At 41.1% G+C, this 24014-nt stretch overlaps 1 protein-coding gene across 2 annotated transcripts in view; it reads right to left on the bottom strand.

The window, feature by feature from the left end:
* Positions 1 to 451: 451 nt before the first annotated feature.
* The window catches only part of Ryk (receptor like tyrosine kinase), an 80146-nt gene continuing 56583 nt past the window's right edge, over positions 452 to 24014 (bottom strand). For both annotated transcript variants that reach the window (XM_036193010.1, XM_036193011.1), the window contains exons 10-15: positions 21605 to 21674; positions 14596 to 14728; positions 13280 to 13389; positions 12965 to 13124; positions 2692 to 2828; positions 452 to 1524 (exon numbers count right to left, since the gene is read on the bottom strand). In XM_036193010.1, coding sequence (XP_036048903.1) covers positions 1413 to 1524; positions 2692 to 2828; positions 12965 to 13124; positions 13280 to 13389; positions 14596 to 14728; positions 21605 to 21674 — 722 coding nt within the window. In that variant the 3' untranslated portion in view covers positions 452 to 1412. The remainder of the gene's footprint in view (positions 1525 to 2691; positions 2829 to 12964; positions 13125 to 13279; positions 13390 to 14595; positions 14729 to 21604; positions 21675 to 24014) is intronic.

Raw genomic sequence — 24014 nt, 5'->3', positions numbered from 1 at the left:
GACATTGAGGTTCTGATTGCTTGTGGGAGCCTGCACTGTGGGAGCTGTCTTTTCAGATATTCTGCTTATTCATAAGGCTTATTTTAATATAATAGACCCAAGTTCTCCCTTATATCCCTGAGAGGATGGGCACAGAGGCAGGCAGCTGCAAGGCCCAATTAGTTCACAGGCCTACTTGACTCTCTCTTAGGTCAACTAAACTTGTGCATAGCTACACACGTGCCATTTACTGGCTCCGGAGAGATGTCTCTGTGTGACACTTCCTTATGACAGTAATTTCAACTTCACATGCCACAGAGGCCAAACAGAGTCAGCTGCCCTCCTGTTAGGGTTTTGGAACCTGAGGCACATGCTCATGAAATAAAGCATGATCATCCAGCAGTTGCATGTTCAAAGAGTTTTGAGACACAACCACCAACCACACATTAGGAGCAGTATTTGAATACCGTCATATAAAATGAGTCCTTTAATTTTTCAAGTGTTTTAAAAAACAAATTTATACTAAAGCCAGTCTTGAAGATAAGCATAAAAATTACCAATTGAAACGAAAAACAAAAACTACCCAAGCCCACAACCGAAGCAGCAGCTGTGCATAGCACAAGCCCAGGTGCACACAGAGGGAGCAGCAGGCGTGGAGAGGGTTCACTTTAGGAACCATACCATCTCTTTGCCCAGAAAGCAAAAATAAATAAGCCCCCACTGTTTCCTACAAATCTGCCCTCAGCCTTCTTCTAGCTCACAGGAAAGCTGAGATGTGATGAACTCAGCCACTGCTTCCCGAAACGAAAGCAGAGCAACGTTCACTAAACAAGCAATTTTCCATGCAGGGGCAATATGGTTTTTGTTATTGCTGTTGTTGCTTTTTATATTTTTCTCTTTACCTTGTCTTCAATTTTCCTTCTATTCATATACTATCTTTCCTTGTATAGCGCAAACCAGACATCTTTTTATGCTGTTTTTCCTAGGAAAAGCACCACATTTTGCAGACAAACCATTCCCAAAAGCAGTGACAAAAATATTAAAATAGCTTTAAAGGTGAGTCACCTCATTACCTCAATGAAGCAAAACATAGAAATAAAAGAAGTTGGTACTAAGACAGCTGTTCCAAACATCTGTGTCTAAACAATCTTTAAAACTGTTTATTTACTTTTTTTAAGGATGCACCCCCTAGTCCAAAGTAACTATATTTTTAAAAAAATTTTGGCCAAAAAATTTACAAAACCCCTTTCAGTTCAACCTAATAAAAGTGGTTTCTAGAAAATACTCCACATGAAGTGTGTCTTTAAAGTTCAGTTTGGAAGCATTCTAAGGCACGGTGTTCTGGGAGACACGGGGGCTTCTGCAGGCGCTGTGCTGCATGCACAGCATCTGCATCAGGCACTTTTTTCTGGGCTGTGGGGCTGGGAGTGAAGTCAGACGTAGGCTCCCAGGGCGGCATGGAACTCTGTGAGGCACTGGACCAGCTGCTGGAACTTAGGCCTCTCCTCTGGGTCCAAGGCCCAGCAACAGGCCATCACAGCAAACCTGCAGAGTGACATGGAAACATGGCTGGTAACAGTCGTTCAGTTTCTACCAGTTCGCGTTCTGTTCAAATGTGGCTGTGGAGAAGACAGCCTATTAACAATCGCTTCATTTGACTACATGTTGGCAGTTTTAACACTGAAAAGAGCTAAGATGATTTATTTGGATTACAAACATGGATGTCAGTTCTTCATGAAAATACAAAATACTTAGCAAGTTCAGAGCTTCATGTAAATACACAGAACACAGTCAAAATAACAGCCTGTGTCCTCCTGGTCGCTGTGGGAGAAGAACTCAGGGGAGGTGTCATCTGAAATCAAGATTCCTGGATGTATAGCAAAGCCGCTGCCTAAAACTGGCAGAGAAACCTTCTGGGGCCTCTGTAGACAACATTCACTTCTGCATCCACTTCCCCAACCAGACTCTGTACACCCCATGGCCATGATGGAGAAGGTCAGCTATGTGATGGAGGCCAGAAGCACCTGTCACTTGCTAGCCCAGAGCATCTTCCTTAAGCATCACTGATGCTTGGCAAGGCAATATCATAAAGAGAAAGGTGTGTCTCTCTGTCTCTGATCGCTCGTGTAGTATATGTACACGTCTGTGTGGTTGTATGCATATGTGTGGCGGCCAGAGGTCAACAGTGAGTATCATCTCTATTGTTTTCTTTTTTCAGACAGGATATCTTACTAAACCTGGAGTTCATAGATGTAGCTAGGATGGCTACCCAATGAGCTTGTCAGGGATCTGCTTGTCTCCACCCACCCTGTGGTATGGTCACAGACACACAGTACCATATGTGTCTTTTTAGTGGGTGCTGGACATCCAAATTTGGACCCTGAGAAAAGCTTTTCTAAGAACCATATCTTGTTAAACATGCCTGTTTAAACAAAAGTCCCATAACTGACATAATATCCTATCAGCTTCCTCATTATTATGTTAAATTCTCAGGCCAATTTTTAGTAATTAAGATTATATACCACTGATATAAGATGCTAAGGGCATTAAACAGTGACTTTGTGGTTTTCCACAAGATCTAAGTCACATCTGAAGACTCATGATTCTCAAAGGGGAAAGAAGGCTCCGTGTGAACACAGGAACTTACTTTCCTACTTTTATAATCATAAAGTAAATGCATCAAAGCTCATGTCCAAGATCCCAAACACTCACAGTTCATCAGGGCAGTTGATTGGCTGGGCTATTCGGTAACCATCCTTCAGGTAAGCGGCCATCTCAAAGGGATCGATGTCCACGTAGGGCGTCTGGCCCAGAGTCATGAGCTCCCACAGTGTCACTCCAAAGGCCCACTAGGAGGAACAGCAGCATAATGAGAGGACATTTTAAAATTGGGTATGGTGACTAGAGCAAGCTACAGGCCAAAAACAGCAGCTGAACAAACTCTTAAAGAAGAATATTGTTCATAAAAAGAAATCTATCATGCTGGTTAGTTTCTCTAGCTGGGTTATGGAAAAGAATATTTTAATGAATTCATTCTTTAATACGAATATTGGTATTATTTGTTCTGAGTAAATAGGTCTGTTGGATGAAAGCATTTTTACTGCTGGCTATGAATCATGCTACCCTGAAATTAATTAATTACATTGGGAAATGGAAAACAACCTAGATTATATAAGAAGTCGTGGGTTCTGATTTGGGATGGAACTTGGGTACTGTGTACACAAAGCACTTGTTCAGCCACTGGGGTGCATTACGAGCTCTATATTAACAACTTTTGGTTAGTGGATGGGAACACCCTGAAAACATCGACCAGTTGAGTGAAAGGTCAGAGTTCCTTAAAACCAGCAGATGAATGACCAGTAAGGAGGGAACCTAAGCAGAGGCAGCAAAGCACTGGAGGACTGACTTTTCCCTTCTCAGCTCAGCCCTGGCTGCACAGTAGCTCCTGGAGAATGTGCACCCAAAGCTGCTGCTATGCCACCAGGCAGGGCTTGGGTAGGGACAATCTCCAGCCTGCTGTCACCTGCAAAGGCTGCACTCATAATCACTGAAGCCAGGGAAAGAATAATGCCTGTGTGCCAAGAGTTCAAGCGTTCTCACAGTATTTTGCAATGAGCCTCCAATCACATTCAATTTTCACAATAAACCTCAAGAAGCTCGCACTGGTAGCTTAGGTTTATAAGGAGAGGGAAGAGGTGAAATCGTGGCTTGCTCAACCACACATTTCTCAATGAGTAAAAGAGCAGAACTTGGGGGTGGAGCACACAGGCAACTACAAAGTCTCTCTGTAAAATCCAAGCGCAGTGCAATACGCCTGAGGTTACGGCTTTTCAGTATGAACAAAATCTGGAAGCACTGTTCTTTTTAAAGTCCTTCACAGGTATAACATCCCTAATCCAAAATGCTCCAAAATCCAAGTTATAGAGCTGATACAACAATGAAGAAATTTTCATACCATGAAACTCTGTTTCATGCACAAAATCATTAAAAATATCACACAAAATAGAATTGTGTTTAGACTTGGGTAGTGTAATACAAACTCTCTCCTCTCCTCTCCCCTCCCCTCCCTTCCCTTCCCCTCCCCTCCCCCACCTCTCTCCTCACATTCCTAGTTATAGGGATTAAGACTGCCAATATATCTTTTGGAGAATTGGGGTGGGGAGGTGATATAATCCAATCCACCATACAATGCTATACAAACTCTTAACTCTGAACATCAAAGCCAAATGCTCCAGCCTTTCAGAACCTGCTGTCTCCTCATGCAGTGGGCACCACAGACACCTGATCTTGGGGTTGCTTTGGCAGAAGGATATGTAAGTAACACGTGCACATGAATGCTATTCTCTGTTTGGGGGGAGGTATATGTGGGTCTCTCTCTCTCTCACGTTGGCTGGCCTCAGACTCCAGCAATTCTCCTTCTTCAGCTTCCTAAAGTGCTGGGATTCCAGACATGAGCTTATGATCACACAGCTTATGATCTTGCCATTTAAGATGAAGAACATAAAACTATTCTTTTCATTCACAACATATATATGGCTTGTCATAAAGTATGCAATTGTTTTCATCTGATGTATGAGGCTGAGGCTACTGGGTAATGAAACTTCTGTGACTGATTACTCTGGGAACTTAAAATGCCAGACTGGGTTTAACATAGCAGTCTCCCCTAGCCAGCTGACTGAGAGTAAATAAATACGAATATTCAGTGGGGAAGTAGTTCAATGAAATACACTTTTATACTCTGCCCTGCCTGGCTGGGACCCTGGCAGAGAGCCACCAAGGAAATTTAGTGAGCAGCTGTGGGTGAAGTTTCCAGTAGACCTGAATGGCAAGTTACCCAGCTAAAGAGAATTACATGAGTCTGAGGTATCACTGTGTTTGTTGGGTTCTGGCTTTTTTTAATCAGACACTGTATTGCTGTTGTTTTTCCTTTCCTGATTTATCCTTTTGGAGACAGATGCACCAACCTAAACCCACCCCACCACTGCATTTTGGAAGTCAGTAACTTTCTTGGTTTCCTAAACTTAGAGCTGAAGACAAAATTACCTCAGTATAAATCTTACCTCGAGGCTCACTCACATCTGATTAGACTCTGATTCTAGGCAAATGAGCTCAGGCTTTTAGGGCTCTTAGGAAGAAATGAAGGAAATCTACTATATGAAGGGTGTATTTAGGAGGCTCAGTGGCAGAACATGATGTACTTACTGTGTGTGTGTACCTCAGGCACACACATGTTGAACTCCTGACCTCAGTGTGATGAAGTCAGTAGGCGGGGCTCTGGGAGGAGTTCCCATCATGAGGGCGGAGATCTCAGGAGTGAATCTGGTGTCTATAAAGATCTCAGCAAAGCCCTCTTCCTTGTGCTGTGTGAAGACACAGCAGGAAGGTCACTTCTGATCCATCCCTCAAACTGGACTTCCCAGGCTTCAGGGAGATGATGAATGCAGCCTGTGTCTTAAGCGACTCAGTCTGTTATATCAGCTTAATCTACTCAGACACCACCTAACCTCAAAAGTCAGCAATCTGTAGCTCCAAGTATGACTAGTCCTTACACCTCCAAACCTCCACCCAAGTGGAATATCCCACTGTGCCACATTCTCCACAGATGCACATGGCTTCATCAGAACATCAGGGTCTTCTAAGGGAGTTCATGAAGCAGAGTGTACATACAAATAAGTCTCCAAAGCAACCAGAAGGAGTGTTTAGAGACACATGAGATCCTGAAAGGCAGAGCTACAGACCACACTAATGAGGCAACTGCTCACCTCTGGAAATACAACAACTGGTCTTAGAACTGGTTGTTGCCCCCCACTCTCACCCCAGAAAGGGTTTCTTTGTATAGCCCTAACTGTCCAGGAACTCCCTCTGTAGATCTGCCTGCCTCTGCCCTGCTGAATGCTGGGATTAAAGGTGTGAGCCGCCACTGCGGGGCACAAGAACTGTTCTTAAAGTAATTCATACACTCCTCATTCTTAGGAAATATCAGGACAACTAAAGTTAGAATAATACAAATAAACAGTATCTTAATATCGAAAATATTAAATCTTAGGTCTCTATTTCCTAAACAAAAGTCTGGACTCATCCTTTGATCTCTATATTGCTCTTTATGCCTTTATGTTAATTTCCTTAATGTAAACTTGATACTTAATAGGTTCAAGATTGTTGATGTGTAGAATCTACAACTATGAGGGAAACAATCTTCTAAGCACTACTCTAAACTTAGGAATGCAAAATATAAAACAGAAAGCATTCCATACTTCTAAAAATAATAAGCATCTTCCAATAACTGCAGATTTCACTTAGATTCCAGAGTTACAAAGACTGCTCTCAGTGAAAATGTTGTAAACTTGAGGTTCTCCCGAGTGAGTGTTCAGTACCTGGTGGCAATGGCCTTTAGAACACCGACTGGCAAACAGGAACAAGATGAAGAAACACACTGCAATGCAAGCTCTTGAGAACTAGAGATTCTCCTCCTAGGAAATATCCACCAATATCTACAAAGAAACAGCAAGGCACATGGGGCACATTTGATTTGCCCTGTGGCCTAAAAACTGTTCAAATGCCTTAAAAAGGATCTCTTGACGGCCATAAATCACACTGGTAAAATTAGCATGGAAGTCATTTCCTTGATTTGTTTTTCCCAAGAAAATGCTTTTTAAACACAATGTAGTAGCATAAAGACAAGAAAACCAACATGAAACTCTCAACTGTGTTTCCCTAATTGCATTCACCCCTCAGTTGGAGGCAGAGTCTTGACAGCTCAACTATGTTAGCTACTATAATTATCGAAATAATTCAAAGGAGGCATCAATCAAAAAATATTTTTTTCAAATAAAGGAAAAGAAAGTCACAATAGAAATCTGTGGTTGTGCCTACATTTGATGAAAATATAGAACAATACCCAGACGGTCTTCAGAGGGCCTATGTGAGGTCACATAAGAATAATAGAGACCTTCGTAACTAGCAGAATCTGGTTGTGTGTATTTCCTAAGCTGATGTTAACACTATTAGAATCTTAATGTACCAAAATATTGGAAGTTTCCTGATTAGAATTATAAAAACAAAGCCCAAAGTCATAATGTATTACTTTTATACAAAAGAAAACAAAAGCAAACAAAAAAACCCAATGTGTTTCTAAGCAAATCATGAAGGATTCTAAACTACAAAGAAATGCAGAATTGTTAAGGTTCTTTCAAGGAAAGAAAAGGGTCCTTACTCCTGTGAATGTGCATTTTTTACACCTACAAGTGTGCATTTTACAGCTGCAGACTCCACTGTGGGTGAAGTTAATTTACTTGGTACATGATGGTGAAAACTGTCCGGCATCCCTAAAAATGACAGTGAGGACAACTTTGACACCCCACCTCCGCAGGTGGGCATGGTGGATGGAACACGCCATTAATCCCAGCACTCGGGAGGCAGAGGCACGTGGATTTCTGAGTTCAAGGACAGCCTGGTCTACAGAGCAAATTCCAGGACAGCCAGGGCGACACAGAGAAACCCTATTTAGAAAAATAAATAAAATGAAACCGCACCTCCACCCATAGAGGGCAAAGGAACTCAGCCTGTGTTCATGGAATTGTTAGGATTTTCAACCCCAACATTAAAATGTAACATTTAATAATCTTTCAGAATTTAAAACAATATTCAATAGCCCAAACTGAAAGGCAGAATTTTCACACTAATAGGCCATCATAGTCACAGAAAAAGATATAATTATTCCTTTCAGTCCCAATTATTCAAGGCAAAAGACACTTATAGAAGTGCATGAGATGAATCTGTAAGAATTTAAAGAGAAAAATCTGAACATTTTAAAAAGTCAGCCACATTAAATGTAACCAAGAGACATTCTTATAATGACATGCTAAGCACAACTCAAAAGAATTTTGAGTAAGACAAAAAAAAAAGTAATACTTAAACCATGGTGGCACATGCCTGTAATCCTAGCACTTAGGAGGCTGAAGCAAGATTTCATGTTCAAGCGTGAAAATGTTATTGAAACAGACGATGGTATTGTGAGTTTAGAGAATTCTGTTAAGATGTCCATTATTGAACTCATAGTAATTAAAACAAAATAAAGTTAGGCCATTTGAGGAGTCATATGGAAACCTACAACAAGAAGTTTCTTAAAATATATACATCTATGAGAGAAATCTAAATGGGGTCATCAAATAATGGGGGACAGAATGCCCCAACTAGATATCTTTCACCATCAATGAACCCTCAGTGATGGGAATGCTTTACATCTAGTTGAGCTGTTGCCAAAAGAGGCCCCATGGACACCCTCAAACAACTCAGGCTACTGCCAAGGCTACTGGTTGCTCTTCCCAAGCTGATGGGAGGGACCTATTGCAAGAAGGTAAGCCTACAGTAACTCACTCAACATGGAGAAGCCACACTGGCGCCTAACTAGAGTCTTCACGGCACACTACTGGAGGAGAAGGGTAACCATCAACCCATTTAGAAACCCTGAAATCTACAATGGTGGCCTGCCTGTAGAATACACTATGCTGGTACAATAGAGGCACAAACGTGGGAGTAGCCAACCACTATCTGATAGATTTAAGACCCACTCCATGAGAGAGAATTCATGCCTGACACTGGTTAGGTGGCCAAGTACCTGAGATTAGATAGACCACAGCCCTATAAGAAAACCAAATACTGCTGTTAATGCTAAAGGAATTTGGCAATAACATGACTCCTAATGACATTCTGCCTATACTGCCCAGTCATCATTAGAGAAGTTTTCTCTTGCAATAGACAGGAACTAACTAATACAGAGACCCACAACTGGACAATGTGTAGACATTGAGACTTTGGAACTCTGAGTTCTAATTGGGATGTCTTCACCAAACCCTCCCTAAGAGCTCAAGGAATTATGCAGAAAAGGAGGCAGGCAGATCATGAGAGTCAGAGGGGACAGACAACACCAAGGAAACAGTATCTTCCCAACACAACAGGACTGATGGACATATGAACTCACAAGGACTGAGGCAGCACACACGGGGCCTGCGCAGGTCCAAGTCAGATGGCGTTCCGGGACTGAGGGGGAAGGTGCACACAATCCCTAACCCAGCAGCTATCTCCAACTGATAACTGCTTACAAAGGGAAAATCAGTTGTCTCCGATGGATCTCACTGGGTATGTAAACAGTTATGGGAAGGTCCCATGTCCAGCAGTAGGCGGTCAACACAAAACAAACTCAGTGATATTTCTGATCTCAGGTTGTTTTGTTTAGACTTTTTTCCCTTTTTAATCTTACAGGTCTTTTGCTTATATATTATGATTTCTGATTTTGTGCTTTTATGGGTTTTATTTTGTTTATGTGTGTCTCTGCGTGTGTTTTTTATGCTTTTTCTTTGTTTTTGTTTTATTTGTTAAAATTCTGGTGTGTGTGTTTGTATTTGCTTGTTTTCTAAAAGAGAGAGAGAAAGAAGGCATGGAGTTGGGTGGGTGGGGATGTGGGAAGGACCTGGGAGAAGATGAGAGAGGAGAAACCTCACTCAGAATATACTGTATATGAAAAAAAAATATTTTCAACTTAAAAAGTGAAAAAAAAACTTTAAATATTAAAAAAAGCTGTCAAAAAATAGAAATGAAGTATTAGTATAATGGCATTCTGATTAAAATAAATTCTTGCACAAATATGAATGTTCAAAAGTTTTATAAAATACCATGACTGTAAAGGTAACTGACTGTAAGTATGACTTTGAGATTTTTTTAAAGCATGATGTTCTAGTAGCCCAGAGCAGTGCATTCAGTAATTCAGCATTCATGTTCTAGTTAATATAATGCATGTCTAAACAATGCCTAAAGAGACACCATCTGTACTGTTTAGACGTGCATTATGTTAACCAGAGCCCCATTCGTTCAGTTTATCTGAACCGTTTAGACATGCATGACACTAACTTGAATCCCACACATTCATCTTATTTTTGTTTTAGGAGTCCTAGAAAGTATGTGATCATTAGTGTGATTTAAAAATCCCATTGTTGGGGCGGGAGAGATGGCTCAAAAGTTAAATACACTTGCTACTCTTCTAGAAGACCAGGTTCAACTCCCAGCACCCACATGGCAGCTCACAATTGTCTCTAACTCCAGTTCTAGGGGATCCAGACATGCATGTAGGCAAAATACCTATACATATAAAACAATAAAATAAAAACCCCATTGTTAATTAATTATATAATGGAATGCCTACACAGAAACAAACAAGTCAACCAAGCAATCCGTCCTGAAGAACTACGGTACACCAAGCAGTTCCCATTACGGCACTACTAGACATCTTACACACCCTTCTGAAACATCTTTCTAACTTTTAGTCTTCTCTCATACATTACATCCTGACCAGTTTCCCCTCCCTCCACTCCTCCTAGTCCCTCCCCATCCCCCAGATCAACTCCTTCAAAAAAAACACAAACACAACAGGTCTCCCAGGGATAGCCACTGAACATGGCCTAACAAGACATAATAAGACTAGGCAAACCCTCATGTCGTGGCTGGATGTGGCAACTCAGGAGGAGGAAAAGGATCCCAAGAGCAGGCAAAAGAGTCAGAGACACCCCCTCCACACACCACCACCACCACCACCACCACCACCACCACCACCACCACCACCCCCCGTACTCCCACAGGAACACCAAGCTACACAACCTTAAGGTACATGCAGAGGACTTGGCTCAGACCCATGCAGGGTCTGTGCTTGTCGATTCAGTTACTGTGAGCCCCTGTGAGCTCTGCTTAGTTGATTCTGTGGCCATGTTCTCAGGGTGTCCTCAACCCCTCTGGCTCCTACAATTCTTCCTCCCCCTTCTGAAATATTACCTATCAATATTCCTTTTACCAAGAAAAAAACTTAAAATGTCCCAGTCTCTTGAAGTTTACCTTAAAACAACACAACATACCTACAGGTTATCATCTAAGAAATGCCTCCTTTTTCTGCCCGAATAGTTTTGAGTTCACAAACTATGATTTCAGGCAAGGAATATTCTCTACTGATTTCATTGGAACTTTTACTTCTGAACATTAACATTAGAGAAACTGTTTCCTGACAAGAAGCTCTGGAGAGAGCCCAGACCCGGCTCTCAACTATCCTCCAAGTTGAACCCCTACAGTATCTACAACTCTGCATTCATCTTCCTCACCTGCCACTTTCTTCCCAGCATGCACTGGGCTTCTCTGTGAGCAACATGAAGCAAGTTCTTCCTGGTGCCACCCCTGCAGCCTCTCCTTCAGTCAGGTAGCACCCATTTTTACAACCATGCGCACTTACTCTGCACATTTCAGATGTCAGGGATGTTTTTTCTTTTTTTTTTTTTTTCCGAGAATAGTTAATTTTACAATAAATAAAAAAATGATTTTGAACACACACACACACACACACACACACACACACACACACACACACATATATATATAACTTTAACAAGAAAAGTTTAAGAACTCAGTAAATTGTTCATTCACATCAAGTGAACAAATTTTACCACAATACTTAGTATATAAAAGGAGAAATACATCAAATAGCACCCAGTTTATGAAAGAGGAAAAATTAGGTCATAATTAATGAGATTTCTCTCCTTATCAAATCATTCTGTTTTCAAGGATTGTAAATTAGAGTTGTTTTTCAATAAGGAAATCTTAGATAATTTCAATTACTGAGTACAGTGAATTGAATGATAGCCCCAAAGATCCATTTCCTAACCCCTAAAACCAACAAACATTATCTTTTATGGAAAAAAGTGTGACTAGGGACCTTGAAAGGAGAAGCTTATTCTGGACTGTGTAGGCAGTCACTACAGCCTTGTCAGAGAGAGGCAGAGAGTTCTGAAGAGCATCCAAAGAACCTGTATATGAACGTGAACAGAGATGGAGCCACAAGCCAAAGACTGTCACCAGCAGCCAGATGTCTCTGGAAAAAGCATGGCCCTGCCAACACCTTTGTTTCAGCCTCTAGAACTGACCAGGAGAGAATAAATTGTTTTAAAACACTGAGATTGTAGTAACTTGTTATACCAACCAGCAAAAACTAATATACTGAGTGTATGACAATGAGTGTACACTAATCAATGTAAATAATGGACTAGCAAAACTGCTGTCAGTAATACACTATTAAAAGAGAAATATGTAAAGCATACAAACTGAAATAAAAAGGCAACTCTGAATTATAAATAAAATATACCAGGATACAAAACACAATATGCCCGGTTCTTCAATATTGAAATGTTAGAACAAATCCCAATCATTTTTACAAGTAATACAATATTATTGAGTGATGATTTAAGGACCTTAATAGCAAAACTTTTTAGCAAATTCCCAAATATACAGCTACAATATGTAACAGACAAGAGACATAAAAACACAGTTGGGAGCTACAGAGATGGCTCAGCGGTTAAGAGCACTGACTGTTCTTCCCATATGGCAGCTCACAACTGTCTGTAATTCCAATTCCAGGGGATCCAACACCCTTACACAAATGCACCAATGCAAATAAACAAATCATTTTTAAAAAAAGAAAAAACACATTTGTTTTTCATTCTTTTTGTTTGTTTGTTTGATTGGTTGGTTTTTCGAGACAGAGTTTCTCTGTGTAACCAGACTGGCCTCGAACTTACAGAGAGGTAGCCTGCTGTTCAACTGAGAAGAGGCCATTTGCAGAGAGCAATGCACTCTGTGCTTTAGTACCCCCTTGGTCATCCGAGACTTGTCTAGAGAGCTAATGAGCTGCTGTCGGCCTCTAAACCTCAGTGCCTACTCTAACCCAGTGCCTGCCACAGTGTCAGCTTCTGTGGACAGGGAGAACACAGCACCAGCCCAGGATTTGAGCCAGTTTCTCTGTTTTAATGGGGTCAAAAGGGAGCTAACTACACATGCTCTCTGGATGAAAATTTCAAGGAACAGTAACAAGCTTTTTAAAAGGATGAAATGGCAGAACATTGTAAACAGGAGGCTTTCCTCTCCACGCTGTTGATACCTGGGTTCCAGTACTTACCACATCACTAGCACTGGAGAATTCATTGTTAACCAGGCTCTCCAGAGCCATCCATCGTACTGGCCTGTTCTCATTGTCCCCTAGACAGTGGTAGTCCATGGGAAACAAGTCTCTGGAAAGGGCATTGTCCGTGATTTTCACTTGAAGAGTGTCGTCGATGCTGAGAAGTAAAAACACGAACATGACAGGCATCAGGGTGTCCAGAAGACCCACGGTTACCCATCAACAGTCTGAGTCCCACAACGACTCCCAACAGAACCCCAAATCCAGGGAGCACCACCCATCTAGTGACAGCAGCAAGCCCTTGACACCTACACACAGTTCCTAGCAGCCAGGTCTTTATGGATCACTTCTCTTCTTGCCAGGTAGCTCATCCCACAGGCAATCTGAATAGCCATATGTACCAAATCTTGCTGGGAAATTGCCTGTCATAACAGGAAAAAAAAAAAAAAAAGACACAGTTTGCTGACAGTACAAAGCTAGTTGGATCTGACTACCTGAGTCCATAGTCCCACCCTAAAGCACTTCCTTGCACCTACTTACTGAGTTTTTAAAAACCTATTTCTCAACCAAGATTTCTCTGGAGCATTGTCTATGGCTCACCTATTACAATAGCCCCTGATCTGTAATGGGATTTGCCATCTATATGAATTTATCTTGTGACTTAACTTATCTTTTGTACTTATCTCTCTCAAATCAGCATTACAGAACAGCTTCTCAGTGATTTCTGCTCAATGAAAATAGAACCTCGAAAGCATTATTTTAGTATGTGCGGCAATGATTTGCTCCTTTCTTTCACAGGAGTAGGTTTTACCAGATTCTCCCCTGAGGGTCATTCCACTAAACAAGTCCAAAGCTCTCTCTCTTGGCTGACATGCTCCTTTAGATGCACACCAGCCATGCAGGCTAGGGAAGGAAGTTCTCCCCCTAGTGATGCTCATGGGCCAAAGCCTCCAGGAACATGGTTCCAACCACAGCTTTATCCTTTTAGCTTAAACAATGTATCATATACATTAAGTCAACTATTCAATGCAGATCTGAGTCTTTTTCTTATTAACTACAATAAGTATGCTATTATAAATCTTAAAATCAACTTAACAAAACCAAAAAATATAGCAAAGAGCAAAACACGCAGCATACTTTCTTACCACTATCATAACATGTCTAGAATCTGATCAGATGCTCACAGCAGAGTACATGGGCAGTGACAAGAGAGAAACTCTTAAATGGGGGCATCTTACAGCCAAGCACATTAAGGATACCCCAATTATCTCCCACAATCCAGGCCTCTACTCAGCACCACTGTAGGCACCATATGGTCAGACAGACTTGTAATAGCTTCCATTTCTAGAATGAATCCTGGACACACGTCTTCAGGACTGAGATGCTGTCACGGGGCATCCATCGGAGGTGACTATGAATGAACACACAGCCAACAAAGCAAAACAGCATCGGCCAAGTGTGCTCCAGGAGGAATCATACGCCATCATCCTATTTTCCTCTAAATCTACAGCTTATAAATATTGCCTGGTTCATTCTGAGTTTCTCTGAAGATCTTTAGGACACGTGTGTGGTTATTAATACCTACTTCAAAAGACATCAGAAACCATCATTTGGGGACATTTTCTCACCTGTGGATTATTGGCTTCTACTAATTTGCACTGTCGTAGAAACAATTTAAGATTCCCCCAGTTCATGTATGGCAGTATCACCATGGGCTTTTCTCCTTCTTCTATGCACACATGAGTAATAGGAAGAAGGTTTCTGTAAAATAATAAATTGGGAAAAATACAAATGAAATCTAAAACTTTATGGGTTTATCTGAAATTAAAAGTAATAAAGATAATCTAAAGCAAAATAAAATCCCCCAAACATTTAAAAAGATATCCGTTACAACTCTTATTTACAAATGTTCTGTGTTTTGACCCATACATAAACAGTCTCCATATAGACGAGCTCTCTTCGTAGGATAGATTACTAACACAGATGAACCTTTTGTACTGGATTCTCTTCCCCAAAGGATAACTGCAGACAGCCAAAAACGGGTTGGCTATGAGTGTGTCATGATGCTGTCCCGCTAATTTCATCATCACATTTAGAAATAAAAAGGCCCACTCTAGACTGTGAATAAAAGTATGGTCGTCAAAGAGGTCTTTAACAGACTGAAACTGTCACAGAAGTAAAATGTTTGCAGTCACACAGAATTTGGAATCCATTTTTTAAAAGTAAAATTTCCTATCTGGGTGAGAGGGGGAAGAAAGGAAGACAGACAGCAAGTGCCTTGGCCTTAGTTTTCAAACTTGTAACATGTGGATTTCACCAACCACAAACAGTTTTATATGCAAAATAAACCAAGTGTATGGTGAATAATCTTGTCCACTTCACCTTTTGTGGCAGGCGTGCGCACACACACACACACACACACACACACACACACACACACACACACACCATTCTCCTGTGGAATGACACTCCTACTGATATATGGAAATAACTAATTTTCCCCAATGTTGTAACTATTTAAGTAATCACCTCCTCTTTACTAAGCCAGAAGTAATCAAAGACTCCATTTACATATGCAGTGTGTCACATCCTGTGCCATTACGATATTTAATACATATTTGAAACACACATAACAATAACCTAAAAGCACTATCACTTAGTAAATTCTGTTTCTAAGGATGGTTTAATAAAGAATTAATATCAAACATAAAAAGCTACATTAACAAAACAGTCAATGGGTTATCGACAGTGAAAAGTTGCCACCTATGTGAATGCCCAAGAATAATAAAATAACACGTGACGGTTCAATGATCAAAAAGAAACATAAGAAAACATGAAAAGAGCTTAAAAAACCTGAGACACAAAACACACATTCACAGGACAATCACAAAGACAGGGAAAACTGCAGAAATGTACCAAGAGGAGTTGTTTTTGACTTGTAAGACTACAGTTAATGTCTGCTTAGCCTTTCTTTATGTCCTAAGAATGTCCCCGTTGAGCAGAACTGTAAGAAGCACTGGTCTCTAAGAGGCACTGGACCCTCCAGGGCTTCTGCTTGCATCACTGGCAGCCATGCCAGGAGAAAGGTTAGGGAACCTAAGGACAAAGATCAAGTACAAAGAGAAGAAAATGCAGGTGTGATAAGATTCCATAACCCGAGCTTTCCCCTGGGCTGCTGGACATTTCCTCCCAGGAAAAAAGGAGAACACAGGAAGGACTGCACACACACACACACACACCTTCCCACCAACCCCCATGCACACAACAGATCATGACTTACCTTAAGGGCAGCCAACACAAACCCTGACTTCAGAATGGGCAGGTGAGCTGGCTCATTCTTTTTTTTTTAGCTGAAGATCGAACCCAGGGCCTTGTGCTTGCTAGTCAAGCGCTCTACCACTGAGCTAAATCCCCAATGCGAGCTGGCTCATTCTTTAAACCTAAAGGATTATCTCTGTTCCTTCCCTCAAGACTGAAATTATTTAGCAGAATTAATGGCATTTTGTCCACACAACAAATACACTAAATGAAATAAAAACTTTTATTCCACAACGCCAGGATTAAAAACCCTCTGGGATCAGTGGTTAAGAGCACTGGCTGCTCTTGCAGAGGGACCAAGTTTGATTCCTAGCACCCATATGGTGGCTCACAACTGCCTTTAACTCCAATCTCAGGGGATCTGATGCCCTCTTCTGCCTCCCCCCCCCCCAGGGTACTGCATACATGTGGTGCAGACATACATGGATGCAAAACACCCATATACATAAAGTAAAAAGGGAAAAAAACAACTCTGGAAGCAGTAATAAGCTTTATGAAAATGCTTTCAAGAACACATGACTGTCCTTCACTTCGCCCATCTTTTTGGTTTTTTTGTTTTGTTTTGTTTTGTTTGTTTTGGTTTTGGTTTTTGGTTTTTCGAGACAGGGTTTCTCTGTGTAGCTTTGCGCCTTTCCAGGACCTTGCTTTGGAGACCAGGCTGGCCTGGAACTCACAGAGATCCGCCTGGCTCTGCCTCCCGAGTGCTGGGATTAAAGGTGTGCACCACCACGACCCGGCCACTTCACCCATCTTAAAGGAAAGGACAAAGGGAAAAGCCTGAGATATCTCAGAATGCATGGGTGGGTGTAAAGGAGGTGTGGTGAGAAGGCAGAGGCAAGGTGGAGATGCCGGGCTGGGAACAACTGCCTCCCATGCTGAGCACTCTTGCAACCTTAAAGCTGTGTGTCATTCAGCACTAACAAATGTCATCATCCTGGGCCAATGGGGACTTCAAGCCACAAGAAATGGCTTAGGGATGCTCTGACATGAAGTAATGAAATTGGATTATTTTTAATTTATATAAGTATTTATTTATGTTAAAAATTTATGCTTATAAGTTCCAGTGGAAAAATAAAAACAAAAAATAGAGAATTTAAAGATGCTTTAAAATGCATCACTGCCTCTACACCCTTCCTCACAGATGTTAAAACAGAGCAAACCTTCTGAATTATAGACCACAACCAGTTCAAAGGGTGAAATCTGTAAACAGGTAACAGTAATTGCTGAGTGAAGTCTGCACAAAAAATTCCATAGTACTGATCTAAGATTACTGTTTCATTTTATTCTGTACCCAGCTGAGTTCTGAGTGCAAAATGGGAGTTAATGAACTAAATCAAAGAGAACAAACACACAGCCATGCATATTTGTTTAAAAAGAGAGTGTAGTGAGATGAAGTGCTACAGGGAATGCCGCACACTAACCATTTTATTCCTACAACTGGGAGTCCTGATGTCACTTCCAAGACAAGATGACAATGAACTCTGACCAAACTATATAACTCGCCTTTACAAGCCTCCCCTCTCATCCAGCGTCAACTGTTCCAAATCAATACCACTCAGCTCCACTCTGTGGGGTGTAGTGGGACTGCTAGTGCATCGTGGGGGGATGCTAGAAACCATACAGTCCGCAGCTGCAGGAAAGAACGCTGCAGATGCCTGCCTGGGCTTGCTTAACCAAGGCAAGCTCAGGGCTATGGCAGATCTCTTGAGGAAAACCTGGCTTTGTCCCTGTTTATCCCTGCCCATACTTCTGTGCTGATGGGTACAGGTTTCATTGGGTGAGGAGAACTGGCTAGGAGTGTAAGTCCTCAACTAGCATGGGAGACTACTGGGAAACACTGCTGGAAACATCAAGCACTCACTCACAGCACTGTCAAAAAGGGTACTCCAAAAGCCCCGAGGACACAAAACATGTTTTTGGTTTTGTTGTTGTTGTGTTTAATTTTGTTTAACAACTATAACTATGTTTTAAAAGCAAACATACACTAAAGGAAGGGCCTGTCCATGCACTCCTCTACAAGTGAGGACCCCTGCACTTGGGGTTGAATCTGGCCAATGAAAGGCAACATTCTTGAGTCATGTGATTCAGTTCTTCCAAATATACTTTCACTTTTTCTCAATACTGCATTTAACTACTTTTTCAAAAGCCTGGGTTTTTTCAATGAAATTTTTAAAAATGAGTACTTACTTTTATATTAGTCAGTGTCTACATTATATAACAAGCCTAATGTGACATCTGTCTTGGGATGTGAAACTAAATACCTTTTTAACCTCCTAAACAAAGTATTCTTTTCTGTTTGCTACTGAGATTTACTGGATTTTAATGCTGCTTTCATCTCAGCTGACCGGAAGGTAAGAATTATGTTGTTTAATCCGAGCCCAAACAGTTGTCTTCTACTCTTGGCTTATTTTCTTTTCTACTAACACAATGCCAGAAATCTGTCTCCTGTTCATTACCAGTCTTATTTTTATGTGGCTGTCATCTTTTTAGGCCCTCAAAAGCCAAAGTAAAAACAAAATGAAAAGAACAAAGTTCTATATATTCATAATTTTTATCAGAGCTGAAGCAACTGCCCAAGTCTACTGAAATGGAAATCCATGGTGCTCTCTGCATACACCACTTGCCTTTCCCAGAAGTCCATCGACCCTTCTGACATGTAGAATCCTGGTTCATTTTTTGAACCTGTGAAATTCTCATTAGTCATATAAATTAAGGTAAGTATATCCAGTACTTGTGTGTGGTGAATGAACATGTGGTTGTGTGTGTATATGTATGCACATGTTTAAGCATGTGCATAGAGGTCAGAGGTCAACATCATGTGCTTTCCTTGATTGCTCTCCATCTTGGTTTCTCACTGACCTGGAGCACACCGATTTGGCTAGGCTGGCCATTGAGCTCCAGATATCTACTTGTCTGTACCCCAAGAACTCTGGGTCATTGCTACAGGCCTCAGGAAAATGTTATAAGAACTGCTACGGGCCACCGGAAAATATAAGAACTCAGCTGGTTATGGCAAAGCCACTACCTGAAGGGATCAAGGAATTCCTTCAGAGGAAGACAAATTCCAAGGAGTTTTTGGTGTTATTTGGCTTGTTATATACCAGCTGTCTTCTGTTAGGAAAATCATGTGTGCCTTCATAGTTTTCCCAATTGATTTTCCCTAAGAAGTGCTAATAGTGTAGACTGACCTCTCTCTGGACATATACATTCAAGGTATTTGGAGAACAGCCTCAGGAAAGGCTTCCTTTCCCCCAGCCCATCCGTTTCTCCCTTTTCAGCACTGGATATCTCCCTTAGCCACTTTCAAGGACTAACAGAAATAACAAGTCCAGACCACCACATGCTAGTCTCCTGATTTAAGGTAAATTCCAGAAGGAGACACCGCCTAGGTCAGGTGGACCTTAAGTAATAGCTTTACACAATTTAGCTCGGATCCTCCTTTCTTACAGCCTTAATAACTTTATAGACTCCGAACTTCTTACCTAACCACTTCTCAGAATGTAGACTGGGCACACAGACCCCCTTTTTCATATACTAACTAACCAATCATGAAAACTGAGTTGGCCTCCTCTTTTACCACTCCCATTTTGGATTGTAAAAGAAAGCCTGGTGGTCACTGCCTGAGGAAAATTCTTACCTGCCTTTATGACCCCACAGAATTCAAGCCTGGTGACCTTGCTAGACCAGGGGATTGCTATTGCTTGGGTTTATAACTGGACTCCTGAGAGACTTGGAGAGAATGGAGAGATGGAGAACGGAGAGGGATAAGGAGGATTTTGACCAGAGAGAACGTGTGGACGAGATGGAAGATGAAGAAGAGCCAGATGGGGAAGTACTAGCTGGGTAAGAACGAGATGAGAAGGACCTAGGTGTGGCAGAATTAAGATGAGAGAATTAAGATAGAACTTAGAGGGAGCAGTAGATGAATATAGAGAGAAATCAGGCAAGAAAGGGGCTAGGCACGAGAACAGAACTGAAGCTTGTAGAAAGAGAACTGACAGAATAATAAAGTGTGTGGACTAAGGAGTTTCGTGTACATAGATTCATTTCTTTTCATCAAAGATTAATTATCAGCTGGTTGTAGATTCTTCCCAGACCCTGGGAGGGGACTATTGAGGGGCTGGACTCCCATAGTCCCCATAGGTCATAGACATACACCACCCATCAGATCTCTACACAGTGCTTTAAAAAAACTTTGCCAACTGAGCTTGATGGCACATGCCTTTATATCCAGCACCTGGGAGGCAGAGGCAGGCAGGTCTTGGTAAGTTTGATGCCAGCTTGGTCTACAAAGTGAGTCCCTGAACAGCCAGGGACCCTGCCTCAAAAACTTTGCCATGATACTGATGCTGCTGTCCCTGGTTGATTCCTCATCTAGAATTCTTCTCCCAAGTACCTGTTGTGAAATCATACTATGATTCTAAGAGCATATGTAAGAGATGAGTTAAATAAAATGTGGTATACAGCCATTCAGTAAACCACCAAGTAGCCTTTTAAATAGGGACAGGGATTTATAGTTACCAACATGAAAACCTAGAAACAGTTCTTTTGTTACAATAAGAAATGCATTAATTTTATTAAAGATAACACTATCCGGATTGGGGATTTAGCTCAGTGGTAGAGTGCTTGCCTAGCAAGCGCAAGGCCCTGGGTTCGATCCTCAGCTCCACCCAAAAAAAAAAAAAAAAAAAGATAACACTATCCCTTTTTAAATGTATACTGGAAACACACTAACATGTTGGAATATCTAATTTATTATAAAATATCTCTACAGACAAATACATAGATGCTATTTCTAGATGTATAAACCTCTACCACAGACACGGGCATGCACAGCGCGCGCGCACACACACACACACACACACACACACGCACGCACACACGCACGCACAACTAGTGCACACTTACAGCAAACATGGCAGACCACCAACCTCACTGCATCCAAGACTAGTCTACTATTTTTGTCAGTGATGTTCTATACATTTGAAATTTTCATTACAATTATCTTTAATGTATGCATCACTTTGTCATATTTTTTAAGGGGAGACAGGTGCATAAATATGTATAGACCATGTTAGAAAGCTTGGTTGTGTCCATTTATTATTTATGTGGCTCATACACTGCTCTCTATCTTCTTTGTACTTTACTGTTTTCAAATGTGTTCAATGAGCATGCATTTACCTTCTTCATATTCAGAAAAACAAAGTAAAACAAAACAAAACAAAAACAAGTTACTGAAAAAGTCTTCAATTCTTAAAAAATAAGTAAGAGCTCAGAGTTGAGCTGTGCTTGATGCTGAGATGCGGCCTTTGCTCTCACCTGTGATGGAGGCCTCGAAGCTTACAACTCTCAGTGAGCATCATCGTCACCTGAACTTCAGAAGCTTGATCTATATAAAGAGAAGACATTGCCTTGAATAACACTGTATTTATGACATTAACATTTTACTAGTAAATATCTTTTACTCCAGGTAAATTTTTATTGTGAGTTACAAGTAAATCCAAAGAGATACAGCCTAAAGTTTCATGGCAGCAGACAGAACCTTCCTGAATAGGACAGCTTTCTCAGAAACTCCTGCACAGATGACAGGAATTGAGTAAGGTTCCATAAGCCAAGGAGAAAAGGCAGCAGCAGTTGGAAAAACACATGAGACATACAGAAGGCTCACTCCCTCTTCATAAAGACGCCAGACAAACTATTAGGGAAACACTGAAGCACAGATGGAGCCAACAAAACTATAAAATGACTTTCGGGTCCACTGAGTGAAGATACCAGGAGTGAACTAGGAGAGGCCATTTCCCATCAGACTAATAGAGACAAATATTCAGTTGCCCGCCGGTTTGGGCAAGAATGGATGGAGACAGACTCATCAGCAGACTCTTGGTAAGAACATGCCGGGCGGTTGTGGTGCACGCCTTTAATCCCAGCACTCGGGAGGCAGAGCCAGGCGGATCTCTGTGAGTTCGAGGCCAGCCTGGTCTACAGAGTGAGATCCAGGACAGGCACCAAAACTACAAAGAGAAACCTTATGTCAAAAAAAAAAAAAAAAAAAGTGAGAACACATTTGCACCTGCATCATCACCAAATGCAGAGCCATCAAGAGTCACATGGGCTCCCTAGAGTACTCTACAGAGATAGGTCTGCATGCACTGCCAGTGGAAGTCATTAAATTAAATACACATTAAATTCCAAAAGCAAAGTGCAAAGGTATGTGTGATCATTAAAAACAAAATTACTTGGAAAAAAAAAATACCCAGAAGCATGTTTTTTCCCTGACTTGGGGAAAGAGCATAACTCTTATGCTGGTTCTTTTGGGACAGGATAACTTATATTTTGCACCTTCCTATACTGTTTAAGCTTTCTGAACTTACAAAGTCTCACTGTGTAGCCTAGGGTGGCCTCCAACTCTTGATCCTCCTGCTTCAGCCTCCTAGATGCTGTAATAGTCACGTTGTACTGTCTGACTCCATTGTATTACTAGCTAGCTCTAAATTCATGGGTTTGAGTCCAGGTGACATATCTGAATTCAGTCTTTGGAAAGTGGCATTGGGTATCCATTAGCTCTCTGTATAAAATTATTAAACTTAAAAAAAATTCCAATTTTTCCCCATAAAAAATGTGTTCTCTAAAACAAAACCCAAAATATATTCTTCATAGAACTCCTATTTGTCCAAAAATAAAGCACACACCCTGTGAGGGAAGTCTGTTGGTAGTATTGAACATTAACTGACAATTAGCACTCTATGCAAACATCCCCTCGGCCCCACACAAGCCATGACTGGATGCTGAGGACCCATGTGCTTTCTCCTGTTGCCCTCCAATCAGAGAGAGCGCAGTAGTTACAGGAGGCTGAGCAGTGGCCACAACTCTGGCACAGAAGAGAAAGCTTATCACAGAGTTGCAGGATCCGTGCTGTGTTTTCTTATCGCTATTATTTCCTTTTCAACCCTAAATCAAACCAATGCTGTGTGGAAACCTCTTCTGTTAATCCACTATGATCCATAGAGTATAAATCCAAAGAAATATCAGCATTAAAATAAAATATTTCCTTGAAAAAAGTAAGAAAACAAAAGGCAGTTTCTTTTACTAAACTTGTGGCTCAAACCTCCTATTTATAAAGAGTAAAATATAAAAGGAGTCATATAAACTATCCTTCAAAACTAATCAGAAAGCCCACTACAATCTAACAAAATATTAAATGTTTTGGGAGCTAAAGGGAGTTGATAAACAAAAACTAAACAAAATAGCAAGTTAAACCATTTGTTTAGAAAAGCTAAGGGGAGTGTGGAGGGTTTTAAGCATTTGCAGCAGCCTTAACCGGGTAATTTTGCTAAATTACAGGCAATAAATTCCAGACAAGACTAGTAAAACCCAAATTTTTAGAAATAATATACATAAGCCCTCCATCCTTCCCATGTATGCCTTTAAGTAAATTTAGAAACATTTATTATCATTTAACTCTGTCTCAAAAAAAATTGTCACCTCTACTCAAAAGTAATATCCCCTCAATCTCTGCAAGTGTTTAATTTCTTTTTCAGAAATCAGTGTTTACTGGGCTGAGGAGAAGGCTTATCTGTGAAGCACTTGCCTTCCAGCCTGGGGAACAAGCTTGAAGGTGGAGTACAAAAGCCAGCATGGTAGCATGTGCTTGTAACCCCAGCACTGCTGAGGCAGGTTCAGGTGCATCTCTGGAGTCCCTTAACCAGTCTGCCTAGCCTAACTGGAAAGT

The sequence above is a fragment of the Onychomys torridus genome, chromosome 7 (assembly GCF_903995425.1).
Source record: "Onychomys torridus chromosome 7, mOncTor1.1, whole genome shotgun sequence".
Lineage (NCBI taxonomy): Eukaryota > Metazoa > Chordata > Mammalia > Rodentia > Cricetidae > Onychomys > Onychomys torridus.
This window is presented reverse-complemented; position numbering and strand designations above follow the sequence as displayed.